Source organism: Hyaena hyaena, unplaced genomic scaffold (assembly GCF_003009895.1).
Source record: "Hyaena hyaena isolate Hyena2069 unplaced genomic scaffold, ASM300989v1 scaffold_684, whole genome shotgun sequence".
Classification (NCBI taxonomy): domain Eukaryota; kingdom Metazoa; phylum Chordata; class Mammalia; order Carnivora; family Hyaenidae; genus Hyaena; species Hyaena hyaena.
Window position 1 is genome coordinate 266,902 of NW_024081316.1, and position 21,979 is coordinate 288,880.

Here is a 21,979-nt window from a genome sequence, read left to right on the forward strand (position 1 = left end):
AAGACAACTGTAGTATGTGCTTTACCAACCAAATAATTATATTCATGACAAATTCATCCTACAGTTCATTTAACTTGTCTAAGTGAAAATAAGATGCACCATATTTGCATTATGTAGTCTGAGTCATATTTCAATTATTTTTCTGACACAGCATAATATCATATATTAGTTTATAATGCCACCAAAAAATTTTATACATTCTCTACAAAGAGATTAAAGCTTAACTTAATAGTAGTTAAGTAAGTTATCACGCTTCTACAATACTCACTGATCTACAATAACTTATTAACATATATCTAATATTGAGTTTACTTGGTCATAACCTTTCAATTAAGTTTCTTTTGAAAATTATCAACTACCTTAAACATTTTGATAAACTATGTTACCGATGTCTATTCTCTATAAACTGTATTAGTAGCATAATGTAATCCTTGAAGTCACTCCAAAGAGTAAACTTAACAATTTGTACAGATAAAACCATGTAATAATAACAATGACAAGAGCAAATTCCAGTCTCAAATTAAATCAAATTATAACTGTAAATTATCAGCAGGGTTATGCTGGTAACTGTTAAAATACAATACTATGCAAATAAATAAATCTCACTAATTTGTCAACAGATGTGGGCATATCTTAAAATTTTGGGATGCTATTGCTTATAATGCTAACATCTATTTAATTAAATGAACCCAACTGTATAACAGAAAGCTTCTCAATCTTTCTAGGTAGTTTCATTATGTATGCATGTACATTATTTCAGTCTGTATTCAAACTGATAAACTACTAATCATGTTTATGGTTAACTTGAATATGATAAAAAATAGTGACCATCTATATCAGAATGAAGAAGATATTTAGGAATTTTCATATAAAGATATACACATCCACAGTCTTTCTAAGAGGAAGAAGTACCTCGTATTTGGTAGTGTAACTACCATAGCTAATTTATAGCTATAGATATGACAGATTCTTTTCAGAATGGGCTACTTACTATATTGAATCTAGTCTTACTGGTAAAACATTTATAAATGAAACCTTATCAATTATACCAATTACTGAATTTTAAAAGTCTTTGCAATAAAAAGTATACCCGATATTGTTCTAGCTTATGTTTTTGGCTTATTGCTTTTTATAACTTTGGAGTTCCTTGAAATAAAAAATGTACCCACCTCACAAAATAACGTAAGCTTGTCATCTGGTAAAAGACCATTAGCTTCATCAAGCAAAAAATCCCTTCGAATGAATTTTTTAAAACCCCAGTCTTTCCCTTGTACAAATCGATATGCTCTTTGGCTTTCTGGGGGAAAGCAGAATAGAAGTTTAAACAAAAGAATCATCTAAGAATGTTAATGATAACACAGTTAAATTAATGTACAAAAATAAAACTTGGCCAATACATTCATAATAAAAATTATAGATAAGTGTGTTCATAAACAAAATGCCACAAGAGTTACATCAGGCAGGACCCGGCTGGTTAACAACACTACTCAGATTTTGGTCATTATCAATGGGCTCACATTCAGATTTCTCAATTTCTAAGTAAAAGAAAAGCCTGATATAATCTCTTGGAGAAGGAAGAGATGTCTCTCACAATGCAGGCTCTTTAATAATGAAACAGGATCAAAATACACTGGTATAGGCATACTTCTCCTCCTCAGAACTTGATTAGAAAACATACCTCTCACTTCTTGCTTCTCCCTTTAAAAATGGATGCTCTAAATCACAACAGCATCCTTTAACTTTCCTGGGGCATCTATCCCACTAGAGAAAAAAATCCATTAATTGGTAGAGAAAAAAAAAGCTAAATAAAGTCTCTTACCATCCCTAAATCTTTGGACATAATCTCTTCTTCCCTAAAAACAACTTTCATAAAGTCTAAAAGATGGTTTTAGTATAATTTGTAAACGACTTAATGCCAGAGGTAAAGGTTTCACATGCCCAACATACTGCAGAATTGTATATTAAAAAATAAACAAGATCCTCTATAGAAAGTATTCACAATCTGTTATACAAAGAATTACCTGGAGTTGAAAAACCAAAACTAAATTTAATTGAAAAACTCCATGTTAAGGACTAAATGTTTATATCTCCTCAAAATTCTTATGTTGAAATCCTATCCCCAATGTGATGGTACTAAGAGGTCAGTGAAGGACCCCTGGGTAGCTCAGTTTGCTGAGCATCAACTTCAGCTCAGGTCATGATCTCCCAGTCTGTTGAGTTCGAGCCCCGTGTCGGGCTCTGTGCTGTCAGCTCAGAGCCTGGAGCCTGCTTCGGATTCTGTGTCTCCCTCTCTCTCCAACCCTTCCCTACTCACACTCTGTCTCTCTCTCTCAAAAATAAATAACATTTTAAAAATTAAAAAAAAACGGGGGGGCTAGATAGAGGACTTCAGGCAGGTGGAGTTCATGCAGGTGGAGCCCTTATGAGTGTGATCAGTGCTCTTATAAAAGAGACTCCACAAAGCTCCCTAGCCTCTATCAGCCACATGAAGATGCAGCGAGAGAAATCAGTCTACACTCCAGAAGAGGGCCTTCACCAGAACCTGACCATGTTGGCACTCTGATCTTATACTTGCAGCCTTCAGATCTGTGAGAAGCAAATGTTTGTTACTTATAAGCCACCCAATCTATAGCACTTTCTTACAGCAACCTGAGACACTCCACTACTGTAAATGTCAGACACCATGAAAATATATGTGAAACATGTATTACTTCGACAATGAAGGATATTATTTAAAAGGATATTTGGAGGAAGTTTTTTTTTTTTTAATAATGATATTACTTCATCATGTGATTCACTTTAGAAATAATTTAAAATTTAATGTGGCAGTTCATGATGTATTTTCTTACTATGCACACTGTATATTTCCTATAATGCTCCTCTTTATGAAGCTCTAGACCACATGGTTTCAGCTCACTATATATGTGAAGCCTGAGATGAATTTAATAGGCCTGGAGACTAAGACAAACTTATTTCTTTTTGGTCAGTATTTAGTCCACCACTTAAAAAAATTCTAGGGACAAAATATCAGAACATTCAATCTCCTTTCACATTGTTCCTCAGATTTTATTATCTGGTAAAAATAGCAAGGGAGAAATATTTTCTAAGCATCAATTATATCTGCCAGAAATTGAACCCGGCACCTTGCCCTAAAACCAGTAATTTTTCTAAGTGACAAGTAAATATTGTTTTAGGACACGGAAAAGTAAAATTTTAATATTATTTTGAACAAATTATACATGTCTTATGAAGTCTAAGATTTAGCAGAACAACCATAACTCTACACTGGCATTTATAGTAAAATGGTCACATTACATGTTTTAAGTTAAGCAGACTTCAGTGGGGAAAAATATCCTTTATTCTTTCTAGGGAAAAGTATGTCAATTAACATGTAGTAACTCAGAGACTTCTTTATTCCAAATCACTTACCCATTGCTTTTGTTTCTTCCCTTTTAGCGTTTAGAAGGGAAAATTTGAATTTTGCTCGAACTTCACTTTTTGGGCAGCTGACTAAAAGCAAATATAAGGACAAGTAGTCTTTACTTTCATCATCTAATCCCTTTGGATTTACCCTCAGGCACCTAAAACAAAACAATAGGCTCACATGGAGGAATATAAAACTCAAAACATTCAAAAGAGAGAGGCAATACTGAAATTAGTTGTGAGATAATATTACAAACAGCACTACCATCAATATCCCCAGCTCTTTATAATTCTCTATACTTTTAGGAACTTATAAAGCTAATATAAAATTAGACTAATCTCTATTAAGAAACAATAACAGGGGCGCCTAGGTGGTCCAACTGGTTAAGCATCTGACTTCAGCTCAGATCGCGATCTCAACAGTTTGTGGGTTCGAGGCCTGTGTTGGGTTCTGTGCTGACAGCTCGGAGCCTGGAGACTGCTTCTGATTCTGTCTCTCTCTCTCTCTGTCCCTCCCCTGCTCACACTCTCTCTCAGAAAATAAACATTAAAAAAAAAAAAAAGAAATAAAGAAACAATAACAACCAAACTATAAAGTAGCTGAAGAAAACATCAAAACAAAATTTGAAACCAAAATCTTACCATTTCATTTTGTCACTGGGGCTAGATGAGAATGTTGAACTTTTTAACACTTCACCCATTTCCTCTCGACAAAAGCTGAAGTTATTAATGGTCCACATGTAGGAAAATTTTACTACTTTAACCTGAGAGATTCAGAGAACTACTTTTAAAATGATGACTTATATGCTTTTAGCTTATCACATGTTAAATATCCTATGACCCACTTTTCTTAATACTTGGAATAACTATTACAATGTGCTTCACAATACTCACAAAATACTGTAACATTTTAAAGAGATATAACATAAGGTAAGGCATTTTTAACAGCACGTACCTGTGTATAACACCAGCTTTCTGCTATAGGACCAGTAGACATATCTCCAGGGAGAGGTGGGGTGGGTTCCCGAGACATTGCCACTTTATTGTAGTCTTCTAAGATTTACACAATATCCCACACAGATGAATACTTTACTACAAAGAAAAGAAGTTTCATTTGCTGATGAAAAAGTTTGGATCAAGATAAAAATAAGTATTTAAACAATCTATAAAACAATTATTTTCTCAAATGTGATTATGAGGGAACATCCAAGGATTTTATTCTTTCAATAATTTAAAAAATCATAACTCTTTGGGACATTTAACGCTTAAAATTTAAACAAACTGAATACTTACAGATAAGACATTATTTGATAAAAGTATCCTTATCAAAATATCACAAATCAAAAAATAACCCACATATAAACATAAAATCACAAAATAACATGGAAGCTTACTGACAATAATTACAACTGAGCCTTGAACAAGGTAGGGGTTAGGGGCACTACACCTCCAAGCAGTCAAAAATCCACCTATATGACTCTCCCCCAAAACTTAACTACTCATAGCCTAATGTTTACCAGCACACTTACCAATAACCTGTTGATTAACACATATTTTGTATACATATTATATGCTGTATTCTTCTAATAAAGTAAGCCAGAGAAAAAGAAAATGTTATTAAGACAGTCATAAAGAGAAAATACTGTACTATATTTATCGAAAAAGAATCTGGAAATAATGGACCTGCACAATTTAAACCCATGTTTTTCAAGAGTCAACTTTCATATCTGATTTATCTTTCTTCATCTTTTCATTGATATAGTCACAAAAATCAAAAGGGATGCAAAGTTACAACAGTCCTGAAAACTACAAATATTAGTTATTTATCTGTCAAAGTTTTGGCCAACTAAAAGAATGGAAACTCAGAAGCAATGCTGTGTTAAAAATTACATAGATTTCTACAGAAATCTACCTCTATCTCAGACAAACAAGTGTCTCTGTTAAGATTTTGTTCCTATGAGAGTGCCCCCTACCACATAATATGTACCTTATCATAAAATTTCTTCCTCGTTAGCTGTTCTCATACTAAATTCACTTGGGAATAAAATTAATTCAGCGTAACCTGGTCAGGACACTAGTAACTAAAAAATGCTACTCTGCAACTTGGAAATTGTATAAAAGAAAGAAGGGAAACCCAACAACTACATATAGTATAATTTGGAGAGCTGTGGGTGGGGATGTTTGAAGCTTACCTTCAAACATAGGAATATCACCCAAAATTCAAAAGAAAATATTTGTTCTGTGTCTACAAACAATGAAACTATAGTGTGAAACAAGAAAACAAAGACTGAAGAAAGCTCTGGGAAAGATGCACAGAAACAAAAAGACCTACAAAAGGTATGAAAAAATTTAAAAGTGCAAATGAAGAAGTATATTATAAATCTGCACCCAAAATAAATAAAATACAAACTACCACTGAGATATATTCTTGTGAAATTCATAATGAGAAAAAAATGTTACAAGTATGCATGTGTTCCTTTAAAAGAACAAAAATCAAGATGGCCCTATTTTTCTCCACATTGTTAAATGCCTGAGGGTAACAGGATAATTACTAAAGAGTTCTATGTGTAGCACAAGGACTCTGCACTGTATCATGTTTTTGTTCATGTTTAAAGCTCCAAAAATTCATTTCCAGATATGTGAAATATGTAAACCACCTCCATAGCTATTTGGTGAAGGGTTGAATTCACTCATTTTTCTGCCAAAGACAGATGAATCAAAAGTAAAGAAAGAGACAAAAACCTCCACCATGATGTTCAGTTCTGATTTTTAAACCTCTGAGCATGTACAACAAATCTATGTCTTAAAACTGTACAGACATGAAAACAGTTTGTAGGACACGGTGACAAAGTCAACTGAATAAAATATTAAGTAAAGTTATGAAATAATTGGAAATCTATAAATGAAAGGGTGACATTCATTTGACTCTCAGATTAAGAAACAGCTGATTCAAATGAAAAGCCAGGCCTTTTTTTTGGGGGGGGGGGAACTACCAACTTAAATGACTCAAAAGTTTAGTTTAAAAGGAAAAAAACCTGACAAATTTATTATAATTCATTCATCCACTGGTAGTTACTATTTATAATATGCTCTTCAAGTACAGGAAACATGTTGGGGCAAAAACATAAACCAGTAAATAGGTAAGACAATAAATTATAATAAATAAAACTAAAAGGAAACAAGCAGGAAAAGTAAATGTTATGCAACAGCTGAAAATTCTTCAACTAGGTACTGAGAAAAACAGTTAAGTCTGCTCTGAAGGGTTTATATTTGAGTTGAGAACTAAAAGATAAGAAAAACAGAAGAGACACATCAAGGAAAAGTGTCAGAGAGGAGGAAAAATAGCCAATGCCAAGGTCCTAGTACAGGAAACAATCTGATAAAAATTTAAGGAAAAGGAAGGAGTCCAATGTGGTTGATGTCACTGATGGATTTTTCAGTAGGAGAGTAACAGTGTAATTTAGATAGTAAGATCAGAATTATAGTGAAATACTTCAAATGGAACAATTTTAAAATTAATCCTTTATGATTAGACTGTTTACGTAAGTTCCCTTTAAAAATTTTTTTAAAAATGTATGTCTATTTTTGAGATAGAGACACAGTATGAATGGGAGAGGGGTGGGGGCAGAGGGAGAGAGAGACACAAACTCCAAAGCAGGCCCCAGGCTCTGAGCTATCAGCACAGAGACCTACGCAGGGCTCGAACTCCTGAGCAGTGAGATCATGCCAAGTCAAAGTCGGACACTTAACTGAGCCACCCAGATACCCCTGTAATTTCCTTTTATAATTATGACATCTATACTAATACACTCACCCAAATGTATTTATATTTATGTAAGTTCCTCACATACAAGAAGTTCCTATCATGTGATGTACTTGCAGGACAGCACAATGGGAGAATCAGCAAGGTAGGCAGACCAAGAAAAGAGTAATAATACTGGGAATATTGTATCAGGAGTACATAAAAGTCATTAGTAGTATTAAAGGACAGGGGTGAAAAACCAGTGGATGTTCCTTAACTAAGCAAGCAAAAATAGAATAGAGATGAATGATGGCAGAAGCATGACTCAAAGAAAAGGGAATATGTAATTTAAGAGCATTGCATTAATAAAAATTACTCATTTCTGATTAAAAATTAAGATCCTCTCTGTAAGTACCTCCAAGTTATCTTCAATTGCTTTTATAAACCACAAATGGTTATTTATTTTTATTTGAAAACAGAACAGCAAACAGGCAGTCATAACAAGATCACTAATAGAACACTATCGTTGTAAAGGTATTAGTTCTCCTTACGTATTTAAGAGCACCTATTAAGGTATAATTTACATATCACAAAATTCATTAATTACAGATGAATGAGTTTTAGTGAATTTATACAGCTGTGCACTCATCAATACAACACAGTTTTAGAATTTGCCCACCATCCCAAAAGATCCTTCCTAGCCCCAAATTTAGGCATTTGTTTTCTACAGTTACAACCTACCTAGATGTTTAAATACCATTGTACAATATGTAGTCCTAAGTTTGACTTTTACTTTTTTTTCCTGAATATGTGTTACAGTTTCCTGCTTCCTGTCTCATAATTTTTGGCTGAGAGTTGGACATTCTGATTAATACACCGTAGCAACTCTGGATTCCAAACTGAGTTATTGTGGGCTGTTGTTGTTTTTAGTAAGTTGCCTGGACTTAAGTGCAGTATCCGTTACCACCATACTGTCTGGCTGCTGAGGTCCCTGCTTGGCTTCTTCTTTTTCTTTTTGGATGGTTTGCAAACCTTGCAGATTGCCTCCTTCCTTCACACTTACTTAGCTAGTTTTCACTGACAAAGCCACAGGTTCCCTGCCCCCTGTTCCCCAAAAATCAAATCCACCTGATCTGGCAGCAAAGCTGTTTTCCTGGCTGGCCCCAGACTGATAAAACTATCACTTTTTGGCTACTGGACTGGGAGGAGAAATAGGAGGAGAAAGAGGAGCTGGATATTTCTCTTAAGCAAATTCAGTTAGTAAATTTACTAAAATGTACTGAAAAAATTATCAGCCTTACCTGTTAAAAAGAAATATGCAAAAGGGCCCTGTCCTAGTTAATACTTTTTTCCTGTTGGCTCTGAAGCAAGCTGATAAACCCTCATGAACAATTTCAAAAACAGAAACCAACAAAAGTATTTGCACTGCATTATAGTACATGAGGGGTTAATTTCCCACAATATAAGAAATTCCTGAAAATTAAAAAAAATCAATGCTAGTAATTCACAGAAAAAGAACTTTAGTATTATTGAAGAAATACAAAGTAACACAAAATTAAGCCATTTTGTAACCTATCAGACTGGCAATAACAATCCAAAAAATTGTGACAACATATAAGGATAGGCACTCTCATACATTTCTAGTGGGAATATAAATTATGAAGTTGTTTTAATAATCTCCCTTCTCATTTTTTATGGTGAAATTCTAGGAAAAGAAGAGAAGAAAATAATGCTAATAAATAACTAACTAATTTTTAAGTTTGAAAATACCTATACTTGATGGCCATGAAAACAATTTATATCATTTTTGGTAGCTAAGAAAAAATTTAACCTCATTTGTAATCAATAAAATACAAAAAGAACACATACAATTTTTTATTTCCATTTTGGTCAAAGATTATTTTAAATCATTAACCTCTACAGCCAACAAAATTGCAGAGATGCAGACATTACTGGTAAGCCTGCTTGTGAAACAATTTTACTATTAATAGCAAAAGAAATTCTTTATCAGATCCAGCCTAGAAATTTTATCACAATATTACAACTGTGAAAAAAGATAAGTATGAACACAGTATATTTTTGTGATATTCATGGAGAATTATGAAATCATTGAGTATTAAACTTTCTTAATGACAGGGAAAGTATTCAAGATCTATGGGGTGTGCATATACATAAAAGTTTTAATACATTTAATAATATATAATTTTATATCTCTATAAAAATATACCTACAAGGATCTCACTTTTACAACTGTAAATAGCATATAGAGTTAATACAAGTACATATGCATGAAGAAAAACATTGGCACACAAATGCACTTAGTTGTAGCCTACTGCTGTACTGTCAACACTGTTAAGATGTAAACCTAAATATTAATAGAGGCTATGTCTAGGTGGTGAGATTTTTAAAAAAAAATTTTTTTTTAATGTTCACTTTTGAGAGACAGAGCATGAGCACGGGAGAGTCAGAGAGAGGGAGGGAGACACAGAATCTGAAGCAGGCTCCAGGCTCTGAACTATCAGCACAGAGACCAATGTGGGGCTCGAACCCACAAACTGTGAGATCATGACCTGAGCCGAAGTCAGATGCTCAACCGACTGAGCCTCTCAGGTGCTCCGAGATCTTTATATTAAAAAAATTTAAGTCATTATTTTTGAAAGTAGAAAATACATGCAAAATTATTTGCATACCATATGAACACACAGAAAACGTCTGTGAGGGTATGTATCACTTTCTAAGTAGCAGTAATTGAGAAATGTTCAAAGATGGTAAGTCAAAGAAAATTTGACATAATCTTTAATATTTAAATTTTCATAAGAAGACACCAACTAATATAATATTAATAAAATACATAAACAGGGGCTCCTGAGTGGCTCGGTCAGTTGAGTGTGCAACTTTGGCTCAGGTCATGATCTCAAGGCTCATGAGTTTGAGTCCTGCAATGGGCTCTGTGCTGACAGCTCAGAGCCTGGAGCCTACTTCTGATTCTGTGTCTCCCTCTCTCTCTGCCCCCCCCCCCCACTTGCATTTTCTCTCTCTTTCTCTCAAAAATAATATAAAAACAAAAAAAAATTAAAGCAACATAAATACATTTAAAAAAAACTAGAAGTGTAAAAGACAGAAGTTTTTTTATGCCTCTTCAGAGAGTTAGTACTCTCTTCAAGTGTAACTCACAACATAATTCATATATAAAAGTCAACTAGAGGTGCCTGCATGGTTCAGTTGCTTAAGTGACAAACTCTGACTTCAGCTAACATCATGATCTTGCAGTTAATGTGATTGAGCTCTGTGATAGGCTCTGTGCTGACAGCATGAAGCCTGCTTGGGATTCTCTCTCTCCTTCTCTCTCTGCCCTCCCCCATTCACGCACACATGTGCTCGTGCGTGCTCTCTTCTCTCTCTCAAAATAAACATTTAAAAAATGCCAACTAAATAAAAACCTACAAAGATATTTTGCTTTTTTTCCCCAACTACTCCTATAAATGATGCAGTCATAGAATGGGTGTATGAAAATGCTGGTGAGGAGGCTATATTTTTTAATACAAAACACCACGTACCTTGTATTTCTGGGTACAAGACATCATGTACCTTGCTTATTCTTCAACAACTCTATGAGATGTGTGGGAATAATCCCATCTTAACCATGAGAAAAGGACCAAATAGATTAAAAGCTTACTTTAAAAGATTGTAAATAACCAGAAAATGGTTGATACCTGGAGCCAAAGTCTAAACTCTTTCCATGGAATCAGTTACCCCTTCTGATTTTAGAGAGGTGAAACAGCCCATACTTTTCTGGTTCAGCTCTCATATAGATGAGGAGCAAGGCAAGAGAAATGGACTAGAAAAATAAACTGCCTAAGTTTATACTGTTAGATGAATATTAGAAGAAAAAGATCTCCCAATATCCATTTCAGTGCTCTTTCCAGTATTCTATTTTTAGTTCTCCTCAAAGAAGCCCAAAAAACAAATAAAAAAACCACAGTAGACTATCAACTACACCCAGGACATTCAGGACATCCTAATCTTGTTATTGCAGAAATGCTTACAGAAAGAGAGCAAAACTAAAGTAAGTACTAAAAAATAGTACAAGATAATCAACACACATTAGTAAATAAGTAAAAGTTTCTTCCATATTACATACATGGTTTTCAAAATTTTAAGTATATTGTTTCCTAGTTTTATTTATTAAAGGAAATTAACACTGTTGAGTTAGGATGGCAGAGCAGCAAGAGGACACTATGCTTGCTTCGTCCCCTGAACACAGCTAGATAAATATCAAATCATTCTGAACACCCAGAAAATTGATCTGAGTACTAAGAGAAAAGAAACTACACAACTAGAGGCAGAAAAGAGGCCAAATTGTGGAAGGTAGGAGGTGTGGAGACAGAATTTGGGGGTGGGGGCAGGGGGAGGGGAGAGAGAATCACCAGTGCTGCAGAGGGGAGTGAGCCTTGATTGGGGAGAAAGGAGAGAAAGAGAGAGAGAGAGAGCAGGGAGCAGGGCACTGCACAAGAAAAACTTCCCCAAAACCACAGACAGGGAAAACCAGAGGAGCTGATTATCACAATACATGCAGTGGAGCTTAAGGTTTGAAGTTTTAGAAGCTGTGCCATCAATGGGTGGGGTGTGGTGTTTGTAGAGGTGCTCCTATGCAGAAGGGCATAGGCCCAGGAGCAGATAGCATGGTCTGAGGATTCTCTGGGTCACACTGGGTGAGACAGTTCCCCTTCTTGGAGTGCATTCAGGAGAGGTGGCACTGCCTCTCCAGGGACAAAAGCCAGCAAGCACCACTGAGAGGCCCCATTCATTAGGTAAGTACAGAGGCACCTGCTGATGGCAGCTAACCTGGACACTGGCTTTTTGCTGAGCTATACCATAAGCTCCAAGCCCCTGCATGTTCATGTGACTGCCCTTCTGGGACAACCCAGCACCAGCCAGTGTGGTGACACCCTCCCCTAGAGGATCAGCATGAATCTCTAAGGTTTGGAGTTTTGAAACCCAGCCAATGTGCCTGAGATAAAACACAGGCAGGTAGGCAGTGGGCTCAGACACAGAAGGTGTGAAGGCAGGGATCTGAGGGATGCCTAGGACAAACAAGGAAAGGAGAGATTGTTTGTTCATCTCTGTGGGCTTACTAAACAGCGACAGGCATGAAATCCCCTCTCTGGGGATGAGAGAGCAGGATGACACCATTTTTATCCCCTGCCATGAGCATGGACGAACTTCAGTGAACAGCACAGTGCCCACAGTGGAGGCTTGGGTGTCACACGCCAAGCCTGCTCCACTGTGCTCTGCAGGTGCTTCTGAATTAGGGCAGGTGTACCTGAGAGTCAGAGCAGCAACGGGCACCTCTCCCCAGATGACCAGCACAAACCCCCTTCAATGCACCAAGTCTACTGACCATACAGTGCTGCAAAGATTCATCTCTAGGGGAACTAGGATCCAAAACACACCTAGTTAAAACTCACCGAATACTAGACAATATCTGAATACTTCCTACTGCAGGCAGGGAGAAACTCTATAGGACTGACCTGGGGGAAAGAGTTGCCAAAACACAACAGCAGAGTGTACACAGCATAAACCAGAAACATTTCCTAAAGTGCCAGGCCCTTAACAGCATATGATTTAATACAGGCATTACTCTCAGAAGCAGGAAACATAACAGGCTTTTCTAACACACAGAAGACAAGAGACTTAGGATAAATGCTAAGACAGAGGAACTCATCCCAAAACAAAGAATAAGAGATCAAGGCTAGAGATCTAATCAAAACAGAAATAAGAAATACGCCTGTTACAGAATATAAAACAATATAAAACAATCGTTAAGGATACTAGTTGAACTTGAGAAAAGCATAGAAAGCACCAGGAAGTCACTTACCACAGAGATAAAAGACCTAAAAACTAGTCAGTCTAAAATAAAAAATGATGTAACTGAGATGTAAAACTGACTGGTTGTAATGACCACAATTATGGAGGAAGCAGCAGAATGAATAAGTGATACAGAATATAAATTTATGGAAAATAATGAAGCTGAAAACAAGAAGGAAAAAAATACTGGATTATAAATACAGACTTAGGGAACTCAGCAACTCCATAAAGTGTGCTAACATTCAAATCACAGGAGTCCCAGGAGAATAGAGGGTAAAGGGGGCAGAAGGCTTACTTCAGCTACTCAGAGCTGAAAACTTTCCTAATCTCAGGAAGGAAAGAGACATCAAATCCAAGAGGCACAGAGAATTTCCATTAAAATCAACAAAAGCAGACCAACACCAAGACATATTGTAGTAAAATCTGCAAGATACAGAGATAAGGAAAGAATCCTGAAAGTAGCAAGGGAAAAGAAATCCCCACCTACAAGGGAAGACAAATAAGGTTAGCAGCAGGTCTCTCCACAGAGAAACTGCAGGCCAGAAGGGAGTGGCATAAGATACTGGACATGCTGAATGGGAATGCTGTCAGCAAGGCTGACATTTTTAGAGTAGGAAAGATAAACAATTTCCCAGACAAACAACTAAAGGAGTTCATAACCACTTAATCAGCCTTGCAAGAAATATTAAAGGGGATTTTTTTTTTGGGGGGGGAGCAAAAGAGATAGCAAAGGACAGAGAAAATCTCCAGAAACACTGACTTTATAGGTAATACAATGGCGCTAAATTCAATGGCATTAAATTCATTAAGTACAAATGGGCTAAATGCTCCAATAAAAAAAAAAAAACAGGGTTATCAAAATGGATTAAAAAAACCAAACCCATCTATATGGCATCTACGAGAGAGACTCATTTTAAACCTAAAGACACCTACAGATTGGAAGTGATAGGATGGAGAAACATCTATCATGCAAATAGATGTCAAAAGAAAGCCAGAGTAGCCATACTTCTTTCAAACTAGATTTTAAACCAAGGACTGTAACAAGAGATGAAGAAGGGTACTATAACAAAATAAAGAGGTCTATCCAACAAAGAAGATCTAATAATTGTAAATATTTACACTCCCAACTTGGGACACTTAATTATATAAATCAATTACTAACAAACATTAAAAAACCTCATTGATAATAATACAATAATAGTAGAGGCCTTTAACACCCTATTTACAGTAATGGACAGATCATCGAAGCAGAAAATCAACAGGTAAACAATGGCTTGAGTGACACTGGACCAGACGGACTTAACAGATATATTCAGAACGATCGTCCTAGAGAAGAATACACATTCTTTCCGAGTATACACATGGAACATTCTCCAGAACTGATCACAGTCTGGGTCAGAAACCAGGCCTCAACAAGTACAAAAAGACTGACATCATACCACACATTATTTTCAGATCACAATGCTATGAAACTTGAAGTCAACTACAAGAAAAAATATGGAAAGGCCTCCAATACATGGAGATTAAATAACATCCTACTAAAGAATGAATGTATTAACCAGGAAGTTAAAGAAGAAATAAAAAAATTCATGGAAGCAAATGAAAATAAAAACATGACAGTCCAAAACCTTTAAGATGTGACAAAAGAAGGAAGCACATAGCAATACAGGTCTACCTCAAGAAGCCAGAAAGTCTTAAATATATAACCTAACCTTATGCCTCAAGCAGCTAGAAAAGGAACAGCAAATAAAGCCTAAAGCCAGCAGAAGAAGGGATATAATAAAGATTAGAGCAGAAATAAATGACATAAAAACAACAAAAAAGACCAGTAAAACAGATCAACAAAACTAAGAGCTGGTTCTTTGAAAGAATAAAATTGATAAACCTCTAGCCAGACCAATCAAAAAGAAAAGAGAAAGGACCCAAATAAATAAAATCATTAATGAAAGTGGAGAGATCACAACCAACACCACAGAAACACAATTATAAGAGAATATTATGAAAACTAGATGCGAACAAACTGCAATCTGGATGAAATGGACAAATTCCTAGAAACTAACAAACTACCAAAACTGAAACAAGAAAAAATAGAAAATTTGAACAGATAAACAGCAAAGAAATGAATAAAAAAAATCTCACAACAAACAAAACTCCAGGGCCAGATGTCTTCCCAGGGGAATTCTACCAGCCATTCAAAGAAGAGTTAATACCTATCCTTCTATAACTGTTCCAAAAAATAGAAATGGAAGGAAAATTTCCAAACTCATTCTATGAGGCCAGCATTACCTTGATACCAAAAAACTTACAGAACAATGAAGGATATAAAATCAATGTAAAGAAAACTACTGCATTTCTATAAATCAGTAATGAAGCAGCAGAAAGAGAAATCAAGGAATTGATCTCATTTACAACTGCACCAAAAACCATAAGATACCTAGGAATAAACCTAACCCAAGAGGTAAAAGATCTGTACTCTGAAAACTACAGAACACTTATGAAAATAAATTGAAAATAACACAAAGAATGGAAAAACATTCCATGCTCAGGGATTGGAACAATAAGTATTGTTAAAATGTTTATATTCCCAAGGAATCTACACAATTAATGCAATCTTTATCAAAATACCAACAGCATTTTTCACAAAGCTAGAACAAGCATAAAGTTTGTATGGAACCACAAAAGACCCCAAATAGCCAAAGCAATCTTGAAACAGAAAAGCAATGCTGGAGGCATCATCATTGTGGACTTCAAGCTATATTACAAAGCTGTAGTCATCAGGACAATATGGTACTGAAATTATTCATTTTATACTCATAAAAAGTAAGGAAGTACTGATATATGCTACAATATGGACTAAATACAAAGACCATGCTAAGTGAAAAAAAGCCAAACACAAAAGGCCACACACTGTATGATTTTACCTACATAAAATATCCAAAACAGGCAGATATATACAGAGTAGTGGTTGACAGGGCTGGAGGGAGGGGGAACTAGGAGTTCAGTGTTCAATGGGTATGGGGTTTCCTTCTGAATAAAGGTTCTGGAACCAGACAGTGGTGCTGGTTGCACACCATCACGAATATACTAAACACCACTGAACCATATATACGCTTTAAAACTTAAAAAAAAAAAAAACAAAAACTTAAAACACTGAATTTTATGTTATCTGAATTTTATCTCATTAAAAAAAAAAAACATATGCAACACATGTCCATATCCACATATACATACTTTTCTTTGATTAAAAAGTAAAGGAAATAACTATAAAATTTCTTCTGTAACTGCTGAGTCTAAACTAGCCATTATTAGATAATAAAGTCCTAGACAGATTGTATTTAATGACTCTTAAAAGAAAAACAGGTTTTTCAATTAGGGAGTATTCCAGGTGTGTTAGCCTATCATGTTTCCATTAATGAAATAAATGAATTAAACAGCAAAGTAGAGTTGTTCTTTTTTAAAACTCACTGTGTGAAGAATATTATCAAAATTCTATTCAGTTATAAAATGTGACTACCATGTTAATCAGATGCCACTTTGTGATATCAATCATCTAGCATTTTTACTAATTCTTCATTTAAGTGTCAAATACTATCTATTTATGCTAAAAGTTATCTGAGCTGCTTCATAAAGTTACAACTGAAAATACCGTCTGAAATGGCCAAAGCTTTTTTCATTATTTTAAAAACATTTTTAGAGGTGGGGGAAGAGCAGAGAGAGAGAGTAAGAGAATCTTAAGCAGGCTCCATGCTCAGCTCGATCTCAGGGCCCTGATACCATGACCTGAGCCGAAATCAAGAGCTGGATGCCTGGCTCCCCTAAAGCAATTTTATAATATATCATGATTATGGTTACAAAATTAAAGGATATGAGCTAATATGTAACTTAATATACCATGTTCAATACTTTTGCTAAGACTACTATCAGGAAGAATAATTACGGTAATAAATATTTATAAAAATGATAAAATTAACAATACATGTTTCATACATTTCTTAAATCTCTTTGAATTAAGCATATGATGACTTCATGGGAATGCAATAAGCATTTATTATACCCTTAGACCTATCACTCACTCTAATGGGCCTTGATCTACAAAGATAAATAACACATAGTCTCTACTCTGGAGAGGATGATAATATAGTAGGAGAGAAAGATACATGCTAGCCTATTTCCAATATGATACTATGACAGAGTAATGTACAGAGTAATAATGAAGCAGGGCAGGAAGGATATCCAGAAGACAGAACCTGAGCTGGATTCCAAAGGAAGCAAATAAATGATAGGAAAACTATAAACTACAGTACAGATTTTAACAGCAAGCATTCTACACTGAGACCAGTGGAAATCACTGTTTTGTCATGTATTATTACATGACTTTACACACATTGGTCCTTTCTCTATTAAAGGATTATAGTACCTCATTTCCCTATGCTTTGTAAGAATAAATGTGTGTGTGCGTATGTGTATACTTACACTTAGCAAAAATTGAATACTAGAATAGACATATAATAATGAAAACTTCACAAGTGACATCTGAGGATTACTAGGGGTAAGGGCAGTGGTGGTAAAGGAAATAATAACCAAAACAGATAATTAATGTATGTAAAAGGTACTTAAAGACTATCTCAGGGTCTTCTGCTTCTGAGGATAATGGAATACCTGACATGTAATTTAAGTTCTGCAGTTAATTGGAAAAAAAAATAAAATAAAATATCTGTTTAAAGACATCTAGAGCTGCTGAAGCAATCTGGACAGGGGATCCCAAGATTCCAAAGGAGGGAGAATAATCGAAGGGTAAACTGACAGATTATAGCTATGTTTTTTTCCTAAGAGTATTTGCTCAATCTATCTACAATACAGAGTGAGAATCCAGGCCTTGCCCAGGCCAGGGGCTGCTGCCAAGAGATAGAAGTATCTGGAAGTATTTTGTTCTCCTTGTAGGGTAGGAGATAAAAATAGGGTACTAGAGGGTCTAAGACCTTGATGAAAAGTGTCCTTTAAGATTTCTGCCAAATGCCGACCTTGCACAGAGCAGGAAGCCAAGAAAAAAGCTTCCAAAAAGCACAGCAACGTTTTCAGATATTTTATATTGCTAAGGAGATAAGGAAGGACTAGAGTTCAGGATCAGCGAGAGAAAGGGACCTGAGTAAGAACATAAAATTCTCATTTGGAAGTACTGGAAAGCTAAGGCTGAAAGATGGGAGTAAGCAGATGAGAATAACAGCTTTATCTCAATTCCCTAAGAAACATCAGGTGGAAATTCTAGAACTGGAAAACAACTTAATATGGAAGTTTAACAGCAGACAAAACAGCAAGATACAACTAGAAAACTTTTTAAAAGAGCAATAAAAGATATTTGCACTGAAACACAAGAAAAAAATTTATGGAAAATCCAAAAAGAACCCAGGATAAATGTGAGACACAGTGGAAGTCTAATATATGTTTGAGTGAATCTACAACATTTGAAAAGATAACTGAGAATTCTCCAAAACTGGTCAGCAAAACAGTAATTATAATGTCTTTTAGGAATTAAATATATGTACAATTAAAATGCATGACAACAATAATCTAAAAGACATGAGGATAAATGGAAAAGTGTTCTAAGGCTCTAGAATTCTTGGGGAAATGGTAAACAACAAAAAGAGGAAAAAATATAGAAAAGAAATAGTGAGATGGAAGATGATATAAATAATTACATTTATATGTAAATAGGTTACCTATGCCAATTATCAGACTGGATTAAATAAACAAATACTCAAAGACTTAACTAAGTGGCACTGCCACATCTTCAACTAAGTGGCACTGCCACATCTTGAAATGGTAAAAAGAAAGTGGTAGAATGCTGGTAAAAAATATTAATTCAAGTCTTCAGTTAGTTAAGAGTATATCAATATTAATTTCTTGTTTTTTTCAATTTAACATTATTTTATTCAACATAATAACAAAGCATTTACATTTAATTGCTGTTTAATATGGGTCTTAATATAGTGTTAACATTATGGGAAGCTGTGTGAAGAAAGAAAAAAATGCCACCATTTGCTGTTTGCAGAGACATAAACACAAGAGCACTAAAAAATTTAAACTGAAAGGATGGGAAAATGTATACCTTACACATCCTATCTAAAACAAAGCAGATATAGCTATACTAGGATCAGACAAAACAGACTTTAAAGCAAGGAGCATTAGGAGAGATAAAAAGTAATAAAAAGACAAAAAATGGTCAATCACAGTAACAGTGCTAAGTCTGTCTATCATAGGATTGCTTCAAAAATCATAGCAAAAGACTTTAATTCTCTCAACAGGTGAAGGAACAACCTTAATGATATATATACATACATATACAGAAAGAGAACCCAATTGCAAAAGAACGAAAATTCTTCTCAACTACAGAAAAAAACATTTACCAAAACTAACCATATTGTTGCACGATAAAGAAAGCCTTGCAAACAAATTTCAGGTCACTTAAATCATTCATAATGTGAACCTTAATCATGGTAAAATTAAGTTAAAAATCAATAGGGGGAAGATAACTAGAAAACACCTAGATCCTCAGAAGGTAAACAGCTTTCCAAATCTATTCATGAAAACAGAAATCACAATGAGAATTAGAAAATATTTTGAACTTAATATTAAAGACATTTCCAAACTTGTAAGATGTAGCTAACATATATGCTTAGGAAATTTATAGCCTTTCATGAATATACCAGAAAAGTAAAGCTGAAAATCAGTGGCTTAAGCTTCCATCTTATAGAAGCTAGGGAAAAAAGTCAAACTCAAGGAAAGCAGAAGAAATAATAAAGGTATGAGCAGAAACCAATGACGGAGCGGGGAGGGGTATATGTATATAAATGTGCATATATATACATGTGTATACACACACACACACACACACACCAGAAAACATAAAGCCAAAAGATGGATCTTGAAAAAATAGTAAAATTAATAGCTTTAGACTAATCAGGGAATAGAACAAATTTCTTACACCAAAAATGATTCCCTAAATGATGAAGCTATCATGAAAATGTTACAACAGTTTATTTTTTTTTAGGGTTTTAAATTTATTTTAAAAGACAGAGACTGGGGAGGAGCAGAGAGAGAGAGAGAGAGAGAGAGAGAGAGAGAGAGGGAGTGAGAGAGAGAGAGGAAGAGAATCCAAGCTGCCCGCACAGAACCCAATGCAGGGCTCAAACTCCCAAACCAGGAAATCATGACCTGAGCTGAAATCAAGAGTTAGAGGCACCCCAATGTTACAACAATTTAATTGATAATTTAGATGAAATGAGAAAAGTACTTGAAAAACATAACTTAATAAAACTGACACACAATGTGAGAGAGAAAAATCAAACAGTCCTACTTTGATTAAAATTAAATCCGTTATTTAAAAACTACCACAAGGAAAACTTACACAGATCGCTTCAGTGCAAAATCTCTTCCACAGAATAGGAGACAAAAACAAACTTCAGTCTGTTCGATGAAATCAGTGTTAACTTTTATACCAAAACCTGTCAAGCACATTAGAAGAAAGGAAGATAAAGAATATCTCTCAGGAACACAAATGTAAGAATCCTAGGCAAACTAACAACAAATCAAACCTAGCACTGCATAAAAAGTACACTATTTCATGACCAATAGGGTTTTATTCAAGTAATACGAGGGATATTAATATTAGACTCTATTAATGTAATCACCCTGTTAACAAAAAGGAAAAACATCACCTTATGCAGAAAATGTGTTTGATAAAATTCAATACCCATTCAGGACAAAAACTCTTTACAAACTAGGATTAAAAAACTTCCTTAATTTTACAAATGTCTTAAAACACACACCTATACTAGAGTATGAGTTGCCACTGAGATGAGATAAGGGACCACTATCAGCACTTCCATTCCACACTGTACTAGAAGCCCAAGCCAGTACCTTAAGGCAATAAAAAGAAAAGGTATAAAAACCAAAAAAGAAAAGAAAATGATCATCATTCAATGATAACATGATTGTGTACAAAGTAATGGAATTAAGAAGCAATTTTGTCCAAGTTGTTGCATACAAGGTCAACATACAAAAATGCATTTTATTTCTGTTAGCAACAATCAAAATAAAAATGTTAAAAGATGACATTTATAGTATAATTAAAAAACCCACTTCTCCTAGAAATTAAATCTAATTAAGGATGCTCACAATCTCTACACTCAAAGTACAAAATGGTATGAAAGAGTAAAGATAAGCTAAATTAATGGAGGAATAAGCTTAAGTTCATGAAATGGAAAATTCAATCTTGTGAAGAACTCTTCCCAGACTGACAAATAAAATCAATGTAATCATAATCAAAATACTAATAGTGCTCTTTATGGAAACTGGCAGGTGAACTCTAAAAATGTATATGGAAATGCAAAAGAGTTGAGAACACCCGAATTTTGAAAGAACAACAAAGCGGAAGGACTGTAAAAAGATCAAATATAGAACACCAAGACTTAACTATAAAACGTAAGTATAAAATATCAAGATTTAAAATATAGCCACTGAAATTAAGACAAAGAGTGGTACTTGTGCAAAAACACAGAAACTGACCAATGGAAGAAAATAAAGTGTCTAGAAACTAACACACCTGCATGTACCTAGTTCATTTATGACAAAGGTAATAATGAACTGCAATTAAAAAAAGGTCTTTTACTTTAAATTAAAGACAATCACAAGAGATGAAGAAGGGCACTACATAATAATTACAGGGTCCATCCATCAGGAAGAACTAACAATCATAAATGTCTACGCACCGAATATGGGAGCACCTAAATATTTACAACAATTAATCACAAACAGAAACAAGCTTATAGATAAGAATGTGCTAATAGCAGGGGACTTTAATACTCCGCTTACAGCAATGGATAGGTCAACCAGACAGAAAATCACTAAAGAAATAATGGACTTGAAAGACACATTGGACCAGATGGA

General features: G+C 34.8%; 1 protein-coding gene across 6 annotated transcripts in view; it reads right to left on the reverse strand.

The window, feature by feature from the left end:
• SPOPL (speckle type BTB/POZ protein like) overlaps positions 1-21,979 on the reverse strand; it is a 72,806-nt gene that overhangs the window by 19,003 nt on the left and 31,824 nt on the right. For 5 of the 6 annotated variants that reach the window (XM_039217388.1, XM_039217386.1, XM_039217385.1 and 2 more), the window contains 4 exons: positions 4,379-4,515; positions 4,066-4,187; positions 3,430-3,581; positions 1,170-1,297 (listed from right to left, as the gene is read on the reverse strand). In XM_039217388.1, the coding sequence (XP_039073319.1) occupies positions 1,170-1,297; positions 3,430-3,581; positions 4,066-4,187; positions 4,379-4,456 (480 nt within the window). In that variant the 5' untranslated portion in view covers positions 4,457-4,515. Of the gene's footprint in view, positions 1-1,169; positions 1,298-3,429; positions 3,582-4,065; positions 4,188-4,378; positions 4,516-20,438; positions 20,536-21,979 lie in introns of all 6 variants that reach the window. The other variant, XM_039217383.1, reaches the window with a different exon arrangement.